This window comes from Mobula birostris, chromosome 4 (assembly GCF_030028105.1).
Source record: "Mobula birostris isolate sMobBir1 chromosome 4, sMobBir1.hap1, whole genome shotgun sequence".
Taxonomy (NCBI): domain Eukaryota; kingdom Metazoa; phylum Chordata; class Chondrichthyes; order Myliobatiformes; family Myliobatidae; genus Mobula; species Mobula birostris.
In genome coordinates, this window is record NC_092373.1 from 190,760,834 (window position 1) to 190,774,416 (window position 13,583).

The 13,583-nt window shown below is 45.1% G+C and overlaps 1 protein-coding gene across 1 annotated transcript in view; it reads right to left on the bottom strand.

Moving 5' to 3' along the window:
* Positions 1-12,797: 12,797 nt before the first annotated feature.
* Positions 12,798-13,583, bottom strand: part of LOC140197093 (histamine H2 receptor-like) — a 46,206-nt gene continuing 45,420 nt past the window's right edge. Inside the window, exon 4 of the mRNA XM_072257008.1 lies at positions 12,798-13,479. Within this exon, the coding sequence (XP_072113109.1) occupies positions 12,798-13,479 (682 nt within the window). The remainder of the gene's footprint in view (positions 13,480-13,583) is intronic.

Below are 13,583 nucleotides of genomic sequence, written 5' to 3' on the forward strand. Positions count from 1 at the left end.
ATTTTCAATATTTACTATCGATTTGTACTCCAGGGAGCGGGAAGCGCAGAATCAAATATCGCTGTGATGATTGTACGTTCTAGTATCAATTGTTTGGCGACAATAAAGTATAAAGTATAAAGAATAAAGTTTTAGATGGAAAGCAGGTGCCTGGAGAGCCGGGGGGTGGGGGCGGGGTGGGTGGGGGGTGTAGTGGCAGAAACCGATAAGGCAGTGTTGTAAGACTGACACATGAATATTCAGAGAATGGAGAGATATGTATCATGTGCAGGCAGACAAGATCTAATTTAATTTGGCATCAAAATTGGGTTTAATATCATGGGCAAATGTTGTGAAATATGTTGTTACCTGGCAGCAGTACATTACATAATAATAAAAACTGTGAATTACAGTGATATATAAATAAAATAGTTAACTAAGTAGTGCAAAAGAAGTAGTGAGGGAGCGTTCATGGGTTCATTGTCCATTCGGAAATCTGACGGCAGAGGGGAAGTAGCTGTTCCTGATTGTTGAGTGTGTTAGGCTTCTGAACCTCCCTCATTGGTAGCAATGAGAATAGGGCATGTCCCAGGTGATGGGGTCCTTAATGATGGATGCCACCTTTTAGAGGCATCGCTCCTTGAAGTGTCCTGGATGCTGGGGAGGCTCGTGCCCCTGATGGAGCTGCCTGGGTCTGCAACTTTCTGCAGCTTCTTTCGAAACTGTGTAGTACCCCTCCCCCCATAACAGACGGTGTAGTACCCCTACCCCCATACCACACAGTGCAGTACCCCTCCCCCCATACCAGACGGTGTAGAACCCCTCCCCCCATACCAGATGGTGTAGAACCCCTCTCCCCATACCAGATGGTGTAGAACCCCTCTCCCCATACCACACAGTGTAGTACCCCTACCCCCATACCGGACAGTGTAGAACCCCTACCCTCATACCAGACAGTGTAGTACCCCTCTCCCCATACCAGACAGTGTAGTATCCCTACCCCCATACCAGACGGTGTAGAACCCCTACCCCCATACCAGACGGTGTAGAACCCCTACACCCATACCAGACGGTGTTGCAGTCAGTTAGAATGCTCTCCACAGTACATCTGTAGAAAGTGTCTTTGGTAACTTGCCAAACCTCCTCAAACTCCTAATGAAATCTAGCCACTGTTGTGCCTTCTTTGTAACCGTATTGATATCTTGGGTCCTGGATAGTTCCTTAGAGATGTTGACAATCAGGAACTTGAAATTCCTCACTCAAATCATGTTTGACACAGACATCGTGGGCTGAAGGCTCTTATCCAATCTTGTATTGTTACGTGTTCTATGAGTACAATATGTTTTGAAGCTCAAATGCCACACTTTGAAGAGCAGAGCTACACTCCCGTGAACCTCCCAGTGGATCCAGGGTAACGCAGCATATCAGGCAGCGGAATAAACAGTCGACAGTAACTTTATTCGTCAGGCGCACATTGAGACATACAGTGAAATGCATCATTTGAATCAACGACCAACACAGACTAAACATGTGCTGAGAACCACACTTCCAGCACCACCATAGTGTGCCCACAACCTACGAAACAAATACATACAATGTAATGTGGGGGTTTGTTTACTTGTCTGTCGAATGCTGCTTCCATCGCGCCAGTCATCGATTGGCCCGTTTGAAGTATGGAGTAGCTCTTTCCCATTGGTTGCCTTGCGTGCCACGGCACCAGTGTCCAGCTTCCGGCAACTCAGGGGTATAAGAATAGCATGTCTGGGAGGCTTTTGTCTCCAGGGGCTCTTCACATAGAGGTTGGGACCAGTGCTGAAGAGTCATTGGGAACGTACTCTACAGACATACTCTTAGCGAAGTACCTGTTTCTTGAAAATTTAGTTTTGTAGTTTGTGTAACTTGGTGTGGGGGGGTGAGACTTAGATGCTTGGTCAAATCTTTTACTGTTTGTAAATAAATGATTAATATGCTTATTTGTAGTCAGTGAGATCTGTGGACCTGCTTCCCCATTACTTTTGGTGCTGCGAGCAGGGTTTGGCCATGTGAGAGCAAGGTGAATATATTTAGAAGGTTATTTAAGAAAGAGCATCCCCCACCCCATATGAGCGAAGCCAATCCCCAGGGTGGACTGACGACAGTGGGGGATTTGGGAGTCTCACCAACCTACTGAAGTGTGATGGGATGCCTATAGATTTGTCAGAGCAATTAGATTTCCCCAGGGTTGAAACTGGACACCACATCATGTCCATTCTTAACACGTTAGGATTTCCCAGGAGAAAGGAAGCTTTCTGGCTGTTTGCAGCCATCATAAGGCACCAGCAGAAGATAATCGCGGGCCTTAAGAATGAGGTGGAAGAGCTAAATCAGCACTGTTCCACCATGGGAGAAGTTTTGTGGCTGGTCCAGAACCAGGCCACAGAGCTAGGAATATGGTGACAGCTTGTTGGTTAATCAAGGTACAGCAATTAGAGGCTGTCCAGCAGTTAAGGTCTGAGCCTTGATGCGGTGGGGCGAGGATCCCACTGCATGGATGGGTCTTGGGATGTACCACTGGAAGCTGTAGTACATATTGGTATTACTGACATAGATGGAAAAGGGAAGAGGTCCTGAAAAAGGAATACAGGGAGTTATGAAGGAAGTTGAGAAGCAGAACCTCAAAGGTAGTAATCTAGGGATTGCTACCTGTGCATTGAGACAGTGAGGATAGGAATAGAATGAGGTGGATAAATGCATGGCTGAAGGATTGGAGCAGGGGGCAGGGATTCAGATTTTTGGATAACTGGAACATTTTCTAGGGCAGGTGGGACCTATACAAAAGGGACGGGTTGTACTTGAATCCAAGGACAGGTTTACTAGAGCTGTTGGGAGTGGTTTAAACTAACATGGTGGGGAATGGGAACCAGTATGATAGAACTGAGGATGATACGAAGATAGGCAGAGGGGTAGGTAGTGCTGAGGAAGCAATGTGATTGCAGCAGGACTTGGACAAATTGGAAGAATGGGCAAAATATTTGGCAGATGGAATACAGTGTTGGGAAATGTATGATAATACATTTTGGTAAAAGGAATAATAGTGCAGAATGTTATTTAAACATCAGAGGTGCAGAGGGACTTACGAGTCCCCATGCAAGACTACCAGAGGTAAATTTACAGGTTGGGTCTGTGGTAAAGAAGGCAAATGCAATGTTGGCATATATTTCAAGGGGAGTAGAATATAAAAGCAAAGAGATAATGCTGAGCCTTTATAAGGACTAGCCAGGCACACTTGGATTATTGTCAACAGCTTTGGGCCCCATATCTCAGAAAGGATTTATTGTCGTTGTAGGGAGTCCAGAGGAGGTACACAAGGATAATTCCAGGAATGAAGGGGTTAATATATGAGGAGTGTTCGGCAGCTTTGGGCCTGTACTCACTGGAATGTAGAAGAATGCATGGGGGGGGCGCGGGGGGCTCATTGAAACCTACGGAATGATGAAAGGACTTGATGAGGTGGATGTGGAGAGGATGTTTCTTATAGTGTGTGTATCCAGAACTAGAGGGCCCAGCCTCAAAATTGAGGGGCACCCTTTTAGTACAGAGGTAAGGAGGACATTTTTTTAGCCATAGAGTAGTGAATCTGTGGAATACCGCGGTGGAGGCCATGTCCGTGGGTATTTTTAAGCCGGAAGTTGATTGTTTCTTCATTGGTCAGGGCATCAAAGGATGTGACGAGAAGGCAGGCGTATGGGGTTGAGTGGAATCCGAGATCAGCCATGATGGAATAGTGGAGCAGACTTGGTGAGCTGAATGGCTTAATTCTGCTCCTATTGTCTTGTGGTCTTATGCTGGCTGGATGGTGAAAATGAGGAAGAGAGGGTAGTGTGGACTCCTGGGAATGTCCCTCAAAATGATCACCCTCTCTCCTGTGTACCCAAAACAGTTCAGGCCATGTTAGTGATCATGTGGTCACATACTCATCACTGGGGGGATTTGGCCCGTGGCTTCTTCCTCCCAGTGGGGACAGGAGGCAGAGGATCATGAATGTGTCGGGGTGGTACAATGGGCCCCTATGACACAATAGGGATCAGGGAGTTCTCTGCTAAGGAATTGGCCAAACTATTGGAGAGGTACAGACAGAAGCCTGGAGAGTCTCTGGCCACGTGGTTGTTGAGGATATAGGATGGGGAGGTACTGGAGGGAGCCTATCTAATAGAGAGTTGGGTGCTTTCGGGAGCCTATCATTCTAACACATGATCAGTAATGCCCCGAGGACACTGCTCGCTTCCCCTGAGCACAGTGCATCATTATGGGATTGAGTGGCAGTGGCAGTCAGGTTCAGGTACCTTTCTGTCTTTGATGTTTAGTCGAATCATTTACTGTTGATAAGTGAAAGATTAATATGCTTATTTGTAGTCAGTGCCTTCTGTCTCACTCACCAAACCTGTGAACCTGCTTTCCACAGTTTGGAACGTGGGAGGAAACCGGAGCACTCGGACGAAACACAAGCGGTTGGGGGGAGAATGCACAACCTCCTTGCAGACAGTGGTGTGAAATGAGCCCTGGTTTTCTGATCACTGGCATTGGAAACTCTCAGCAGGTCAGACAGCATCTGTGGAGAGAGAAACAGTTGATGTTTCGGGTTGAAGCCACTTTGCCAAAGAGTTTTCAACCAGAAACATTAACTCTGGTTGTCCTTTCACAACCATGCCTTGATGCTGAGCAAAACACTGCTCAGATGGCCACACTATAGAAAGGATGAGGTTGTCACAGACAGAGTGCAGAAAAGATTCACGAGGATGTTCTCTGGAATGGAGGGCTGTAGGTAGAAGGAGTGATAGAGTAGGCTGGCTTTATTCTCACTGGAATTTTTGCAGGCTGAGGGGTGACCTGAAAGAGGATTACAAAATTATAATGGGCTTAGAGTGCACAGAGAGTCAGAATCTTTTTCTCAGAGAAGGGGATTCCAAATCTAGAGGGCACAGGGAAAAGGGAAGACAGTTGAAGGTTTGATCTGATGGGTCCAACCATCACACAGATGATGGTGAATATTTGGAATGACCTGCCAGAGGTGACAGCAGATACTGTTGCAACCTCTAAAAGGCACTTGGACCAGCTTCTCTTCTCCTCACCGACCCATCACCTCTGGTGACCCTCCACCTTCCCTTTCTTCCATGGTTCAGAGTCCTCTCCTATCACAGTCCTTCCTCTTTACATCTTTGCCTCTTCCACGCACCACCTGATTGGAAAGGCTGGCTCAGTTATAGGAGTCAAACGGGGCACACTGGAAATCCTGGCAATGCTGCTGAATGGATCTCACCCTCTGCATGCCACTTTGGCTGAACAGAGGAGCACTTTCAGTAAAAGAATAAGGCAACTGTACTGCTCCAACAACTGCTCTGAGGTCATTCTTACCCTTGGCCATTGGGCTCTATAATGAGTCAACCTATAGCCCGGGGAAGTGATGATCCCCTCCTGTTAGACTGCTTGAGGTAACTTATTTTTTGCTCTTTCTCTTCTAACATTTGTATATCTATGCACTTGTAATGCTACTGTGACACTGTAATTTCCTTTGGGATCAATAATGTATCTATCTATCACCTCCCAGCTTCTTACTTCAGCCCACCTACCCCCTCACCTGGTCTCACCTATCACCTGCCAGCTTGTACACCTTCCCCTCCCCCCCTTCTTATTTCGGCTTCTTCCCCCACGCCCGCCCCACTTCCTTCCCAGTCTGATGAAGGGTCTCGACCCAAAACATGGACTCTCTTTGTTCCCCTCCATTGATGCTGCTTGACCAGTTGAGTTCCTCCAGCAATTTGTGTGCGTTGATAATGATTTTCAGCATCTGCCAGTCCTCTTGAGTTACTGAGTCCAGGGGTGGTTCCTCATCTGAGTAGACAAATCCACTTGGCACTTGGCTGATTAAATAAGAAGGCCGCTAGTTTCATAGGAGTGGTCCCATTCATTTGACTGCATCACTGACTTTCATTATAAAGTTAAATGACCTGGTTTTTTCCCTTTTTTAAAAATTAATGTTATTAGTTTTAGTTAACCCACCTGTTAAGTGTGCTTTTAAATACATGAATTATTTAGTATTGTTTTTGATTTCTATACTTATTTAAATGTATTTCAGGAGGTTCTGAATATCTCTGATCATACCTCTCAGAGGCATGAGGACAGTCAGTGGGGACGGGGATTTGGTATTCCGTATACTCATTTCATGGCAGCAAAGTCTCGAGGAGAACGAGAACCATATAAAAATGAAGGCTGACCCCAAACATTCTGCAGGAATCGTGGTGGAGATGAAAATTAATTTCCAACCACAATCCATTGTCAAAGAGTTGCTTATGCAAAATCATATGCCGGACACCACCTAGGTCTTTATCTGAAAAGCTTTAGCTCATCTCTGTACTCAATGGCCACTTTATTAGGTACACCTGCTTATTAATGCAAATATCTAATCAGCCAATCATGCGATAGCAAATGAATGCATAAAAGCATGCAGACATGGTTAAGTAGTTTAGTTGTTTTTCTGACAAGACATCAGAATGAGGAAGAAATGTGAACTATGTGAGTTTGACTGTGGAATGATTGCTGATGCCAGATGGAGTGGTTTGAATATCCTCGAAACTGCTGACCTCCCTGGATTTTCACGCACAATATCTCTAGAGCTTACAGAATGCATAAAACAAAAATCATCCCGCGAGCTGCAGTTTTGCGGATGAAAATGCCTTGTAATTGAGAGAGGTCAGAGGAGAATTGCCAGCCTGGTTCAAGCTGACAGGAAGGAAGTACAAATTACCCTGTGTTACAACAGCGGTGCGCAGAAGAACTTCTCTGAGCACACAACACATCGAACCTTGAAGTGGTTGGGCTACGGCAGCAGAAGGCCACAAACATACGTTCGATGGCCACTCTGTAAGGTACAGGATAATGTGGCCACTGAGTGTGTATGCTAAATATCACCTGGGACATTACCTGTTAACTTCTAGCTCCATGTTATATCCAGGATGAAATTAAGCATTAATGCTAACTGGAAGAGCATGTGGTTCATAATCTGTGTCAGTTTATCTGCCCCTTGCTGCACAAGGTAGTAATTTTAAATATCTATGCTTAAAAATAAATAGATATTAGAACTAGACTTATCCAAGAGTGGGAGTGTGTTGCCCTGTTTCAAGAGTTGTATTGTTTTTATTGTATTTATTTATTTGTTGAGATACAGCGTGGAATAGTCCCTTACAGCCCTACGACCCACGCCACCCGGCTATCCCCCGATTTAGTCCTAGCCTAATCATGGGACAATTTACAATGACCAATTACCCTACCAACTAGTATGTCTCTGGACTGTGGGAGGAAACCCATGCAGTCACACTGGGAATGTACAAACTCCACATAGGCAGCGGTGGGAATTGAAGCTGGGACACCTGTACTGTAAAGCGTTGTGCTAACCACTACGCTATTGTGCCACCCTCTGTGTTATATGAATACAGCATGTGTTGAAACTCAAATGCCACACAGTGAAGAGCAGAGCTACCCTCCAGAACCTACCTGTGAGTCCAGAGTGACACATAAAATGCTGGAGGAACGCAGCAAATCAGGCAGCGTCCATGGAGGGGAATAAACTGTCAATGTTTCAGGCTGAGACCTATCATCAGTCGTAATGATGGATCGCCAAGAGCACCACCAAGTGAACAAGTTATTGGGTTTCAGTAAATATCAAAGTCCTGATGCAATCTCACAGTATTGAAGCAGTTATCATAAAAGCCAATACAATTATTAAGGCAAAATAAATTTAATCTGACAGTTCACATTTAAATCAGAAACAGTACATAAATGATTTACAATGCAGCAACAAATAAAGAACTAATTTCAGTGCTTAATTTCACAGCAGTACAGTGGAAATGTGGTAGGTGGATGGGAGTGAAATAGCTTAGACAGAATTAGCAGCATCAAGCTGTTTGAGGAATTAAGTATATATCATCGACAGGAGAAATAAGAATAACTAGGGGCCCAGTCTCCTCTGACTAGACCTGGGAAGAGCTCTCACGGTTTCTGCCTTCACGGGTGTGTATTCACACGGAAGAAATATGCAGAAGCTTCCCTTATCTCATTAAGCAAAGGCAGCTGAAAGAGATTTGGAGAGCTCTAAGGTCGAGGACCAGAGGGCACAGCCTCAAAATAGAGGGATGGCCCCTTAGAACAGAGATGAGAAGGAATTTCTTTAGCTGGAGTTGGTGAATCAGTGGACATTCATTGCCACAGATGGCTGTGGAGGCTAAGTCATTGGATATGTTTAAAGCAGAGGTTGACAGGTTCTTGGTTAGTGAGGGCATCAAAGGTTACGGGGAGAAGGCAGGAGAATGGGGTTGAGAGAGATAATAAATCAGCCATGATGGAATGGCAGAACAAACTCGATGGGCTGAATAGCCTAATTCTGCTCCTATCTCTTATGGTATCATATGTTTATGTTATGATATGTATTCATAGCATAAACTGATTTCCCTTTGTAAGCCATAAGGAGGTGATGAGATGTGATGAACCGGAACGTGCAGACACGGGATCCATCTTGAATGGATCTTCGGAGACACAAGAGACTGCAGGAAATCCGGAACAACACACAAAGTGCTGGAGGCAGCATCTATGGAAGGGAAATGGACAGATGGCATTTTGCATCGAGATCCTTCAGGATAGGAGAGAATGAGGGGAGATAGCTGGCGTAAAAGGGCAGAGGCAAGGGATGGAGCAAGAGCTGGCAGGTGAGATGGGTGGTGTTGAGATGAGACAGGGCTGATAGTGGGGAGGATGTGAGAATGCCTCTCATGCCTCTTTTCCAGTATGCTGCTTGGATTAGAAAACATGACAGGGGAAGTTGAGCAAGCTAATGCTTTCCCTTTAGAGCGAAGGATCAGAGGCTACTTGATAGAGGTGTGCAGCATGATAAGAGGCAAAGTTAGAGAGGACAGCCACCACCTTTTTCCCAGAGCAGCAATGACTAGTGCGAGAGGGTGTACTTTTAAGGTGATTGAAGGAAAGTAGAGGAGGGGTGTCAGTCACAGGTTTTTGCACATACAGTGGTAGGTGTGTGGGAATAAACTGCCAGGTGTAATGGTGTCATCATCATTGTGTACCATTGATGACATGGGCACTTACAGTCTCCATGACCATGATTGTTCTTGGCAAATTTTTCTACAGAAGTGGTTTGCCATTGCCTTTTTCTAGGCAGTGTCTTTACAAGATGGATGACCCCAGCCATTATCAATACTCTTCAGAGATTGTCTGCCGGGCATCAGTGGTTGCATAAGCTGTACCAGCCCCTCATATGACCATCCACCAGCTGCTCCCATGGCTCCATGTGACCCTGATCGGGGAGTGGGACTTAGCAGGTACTATACTTTGCCCAAGGGTGACCTGCAGGCTAACGGAGGGAAGGAGCACCTTGTGCTTCCTTTGGTAGAGGCATATCTCCATCGTGCTACTCCTGGTAGAGGCAGACAATTAAGACATTTTTAGATAGGCATATGGATGAAAGAAATAAATGGAGGCTATGAGGGAGGAAAGGGTTAGATTAATCTTGGAGTAGGTTCAAAGGTTGGCACAACCTGTGGGCTGAAGGGCCTGTATTGTGCTGCTTTGTTCAATGTTTCCAATTTTATACACTTCTATCAAGTCACCTCTCATCTTCCTTTGGTCCAAAGTGAAAAGCCCTAGCTTATTCAATCTTCGCCCCTAAGACATGTTTTCTATTCCAGGCAGTACCTTGATAAATCTCCTGTGCAATCTCTCTAACACTTCCACATCCTTTCCATAATGAGGTTTTATAGAGCTGCAACATCACTCAGGGCTCTTGAACTCAATCTCCAGAAGGCAAACATAACACACTCCCTCTTAACCTCCCTAAGAATCCTGCCATTAATCATGCACTCTGTTTTCAAGTTCGACCCGCACACTTTTCTGGATTGCACTGTTTCCCTGTACTCGAAAACTTGAGACTCTCTTCTTGCATGTGGCAGATGGTGCAGGATGTGCCAATCCCATTCACCGATTCAATTTTTGGGACATGCGACTACTTTGTGCCCTGTTCTAATCGGTGGTGGGAACTGACTTGACTTTTCAAAGTTAAAATTAAAGTCAAAGTAAATATGTTATTAATTGTGTATATGTTACCTCATTTTCTTGCGGGCACTTATAGGAAAATAAAGAAAGACAATGGAATTCATGAAAAAAATGTATTCATAAACAAGACTGACAAATAGCCAATGTGCAAATGAAGACAAATCATGTAACTTAAAATAAATTAAATAACAAACAAATAAACAAATATATAAATAAATAGATAGGAAGGTATGTAGGTAGATAAATAAATAATTCTGAGACCATGAATTTGCAGAGTCCTTGATGGAGTCTGTAGAGAAATAAAAATAAATACAAAATTTTACAGAAAACCACACATAAACAGGCAAGGACTGACAAATAACCAATGTGTAAAAGAAAACAAACTGCAAATACAAATAATACTGAGCACACGGGTTGTAAAGAGTCCTTCAGTGTGAGTCTGTAGGTTGTGGAATCAGTTCAGTGTTGAGGTGAATGAAGTTATCCATGCTGGTTCAGGAACCTGATGGTTGGAAGGTAATAATTGCTCTTGAACCTGGTGGTGTGGGATCTAAGGCCTCCTGCCTCCTGCTCAATAGTAGAAGGGAGAAGAGATCATGGCCTGGATGATGGTTGCAGTCCTTCTGTCCCATAATAACGGGTCGGCAGTTCCATGATTCAGACCCTGAGATGGTGAAGGAATGGCGACAGAATTCCGAGCTTGGTTGCTGTGTGACTGGGAGGGGAATCTGCGGGTGGTGGTGCTCCATTTGACTGCTGCCCTTTTGCTGCTTTATGAAAACTGTCACAAGTAGGGGAAGTTTCAGGTCTAATGTCTCCTTTCTTTATTAGATGGAGGGGATGTGGACCAAGTGTGAGAGAATAATTGTGAGACCAGCCAGGGAAGTTGGCAATAGGCTTCCATCCCCAACTTCCTCCACCATCAGATTTCACTCTTTTAGACCATAAGATATAGGAGCAGCTCCATCATTCTATCATGGCTGACTTATTATCCCTCTCAACCCTGCCTTCTCCCTGTAACCTTTAATACGCTTGCTAATTAATCCCTACTCTAAACATATCAAATGACTTGGCTGCCACAGCCTTCTGTGGCAATAAATTCCACAGACTCACCACCCACTGGCTAAAGAACTTCCTCCTCATCTTTATTCTGAAGGACGTCCTTCTATTCTGACACTGTGCCTCCCGAGCCTAGACTTCCCCACTAAAGGAAACAGCCTCTCCATGTCTACTGAATCTAGGCCTGTCGGTATTTGATGTTTCAATGAGATTTCCGGCCCCCCCCCCCCCCACCAATTCTTCTAAACTCCAGTGAGTACTCTGGAGCGATTACTCCAGAGTATTTTTTCTCTCTTTTGCTTACCACTACTGTTATATATTATCTACTTTATTGTGATTTACAGCATATTTTGTGCCACAAAACAAACTTCACGATGTCTGGCAGTGATAAGATTGTGATTCTGATTCTGCTTTCTGCTTGTTCTGTGGTTCCACTCTCCCTGAACCTCTAATTCCCACATTATAATTCCCCAAGTACCTGCAACCTTCAGATCTGAACCCTCCTGATCATTCCTGAATTTATTTTTATCGAGCCCATGAGTTCATCCCCTTCCTGGACTTCCTTGCCCTTCTGTCATCCCATAAGATCATAAAAAAAAAGAGAGCAGAATTAGGCCATTCGGCCCATTGAGTCTGCTTCACCATTCCATCATGGCTGATTTATTACTCCTCTCGACTCCATCCCCCTTTCTTCTCTGTATAACCTCTAATGCCTTCACTAATCAGAAATTTATCAACATCTGCTTTAAATATACCCAGTGACTTGGTCTCCTCAGCTGTATGTGGCAATGAATTCCGCAGGTTCACCATCCTCTGGCTAAAGAAATTGCTCCCCATCTCTGTTCTGCAGATTCTCCTTAAAAGCCACCTTTTAGAATGAGCTTTCGTTCACCTCCCCCAAGCATCTCCTGAGTTTTTTCCTTCTGAGCACCCTGTAATGTTTTCACTTGGTTATACAGCAGGCTCTGTGTATTTGGAAGTGGTTTAAATTTACAGTATCGCTCTGGTTATTTGGCTCCTTCCTTTGCCAATACCTCTCGTCACATCTACCAGTGGGAAGGTAACACTTAACACCACAAGGAACAGGCACGAGGTTATTTTGACAAGTTGACAAGCTATGCAGTGTCTTGTAGAAATCGCCATAAGATTCTTCTTGATTTCACTGCTCTAGTGAGAGTACAGAATGTTTAATATGTGACACAGAGGATGCTGGAACCAAGTTTAGTAGCATTAACAATATTTTCAAAGGATATTAACTTGGGTCGGAAGTTTTTACTTGCCACATCTTCTCGGCTGTTTTTAGATTACAGGCAAAAATAAACAAGGAAAAGAGAGAGGTCCACAAGACACATCAAACTTGAAGGGGAGACGTTGGTGCAAGAAGCACCAAACAAAAACTTGGTTCCATGGCTCGTGGATGGAAGGGAAGGCCGAGGGGTGAGAAGGGCTCTGTGTTTCTGAAGCGCTGTGCAAGTATTGCTGTTAAAGAGCATCTGATCAACTCTCGCAGAGCAAGGAAGCGGGGCGGTGAAGGAATTGCAAGGAACAAGAAGGAATCGATGAGCAGGTTAGTGCAGAAGGATGGGATACACAGAGTGATGCAGAGTCAGTCAGAGGTCACAACACAAAAATCGGCCATTTGACTTATTGCTCTTCCCAAAATCTTCCTACTGCTTTGACTTGCTCTTGCCTCCAGTGGGCATTCCTGTCACCCTGGTATTGTACTCCGCATCCTGGGCAGTCTTTGAGAAGGTCACGATGGAGACCATGTCCTCGCCAATGTCCACTTGTGAGCTCCAACGCTGGCAGATCAGCAGCTTCTTAAGCGCCCGCTGGAAGTCGCGATTGAGGAAGGCATAAAGCATGGGGTTAATGGTGGAGTTACAGTACCCCAGCCATGTTATCACCTTGAAGACATGCACGATGACTTCACTGGTCTCCTCTGCGCTGTGCACCGCCAGCCAAACATTCAGGACAAAGTACGGCAGCCAGCATAAGACAAAAACAGAGATGATGATACTCATTGTCCGGGTGGCCTTGTTCTCCAGCTGCAGGTTGTTGGGGCGTTTGCTGTTGGGGTGGTAGTGGAGGTCCAGGGTTTGCGACATGATCCTGGTGGCCTTTAGACGGGAGGCCCGGTAGATGAAGAAGTACATGCTGCACATGATCAGGAAGGGAATGTAGAAGGCTAAAGCAGACGCCACGATGGCAAATGTCCAGTTAGTCACAAAGACACACTCTGTGCCGGCATCAAAGTTAACGCCGGGTATTTCATTCCATCCTTGCATCACTGGCAGGAAGGAAATCAGCGAAGAGTAGACCCAAATGGTCACGGCCATGATGATACATCTGCAAAAGCAATAAAGATGTAAGCACTGCAATCCTGACGACGGGTAAAACTCAACTTGGCAGGAAGAATCACCTGAGGCACACAGAAACTAGCCTCCCCTCCA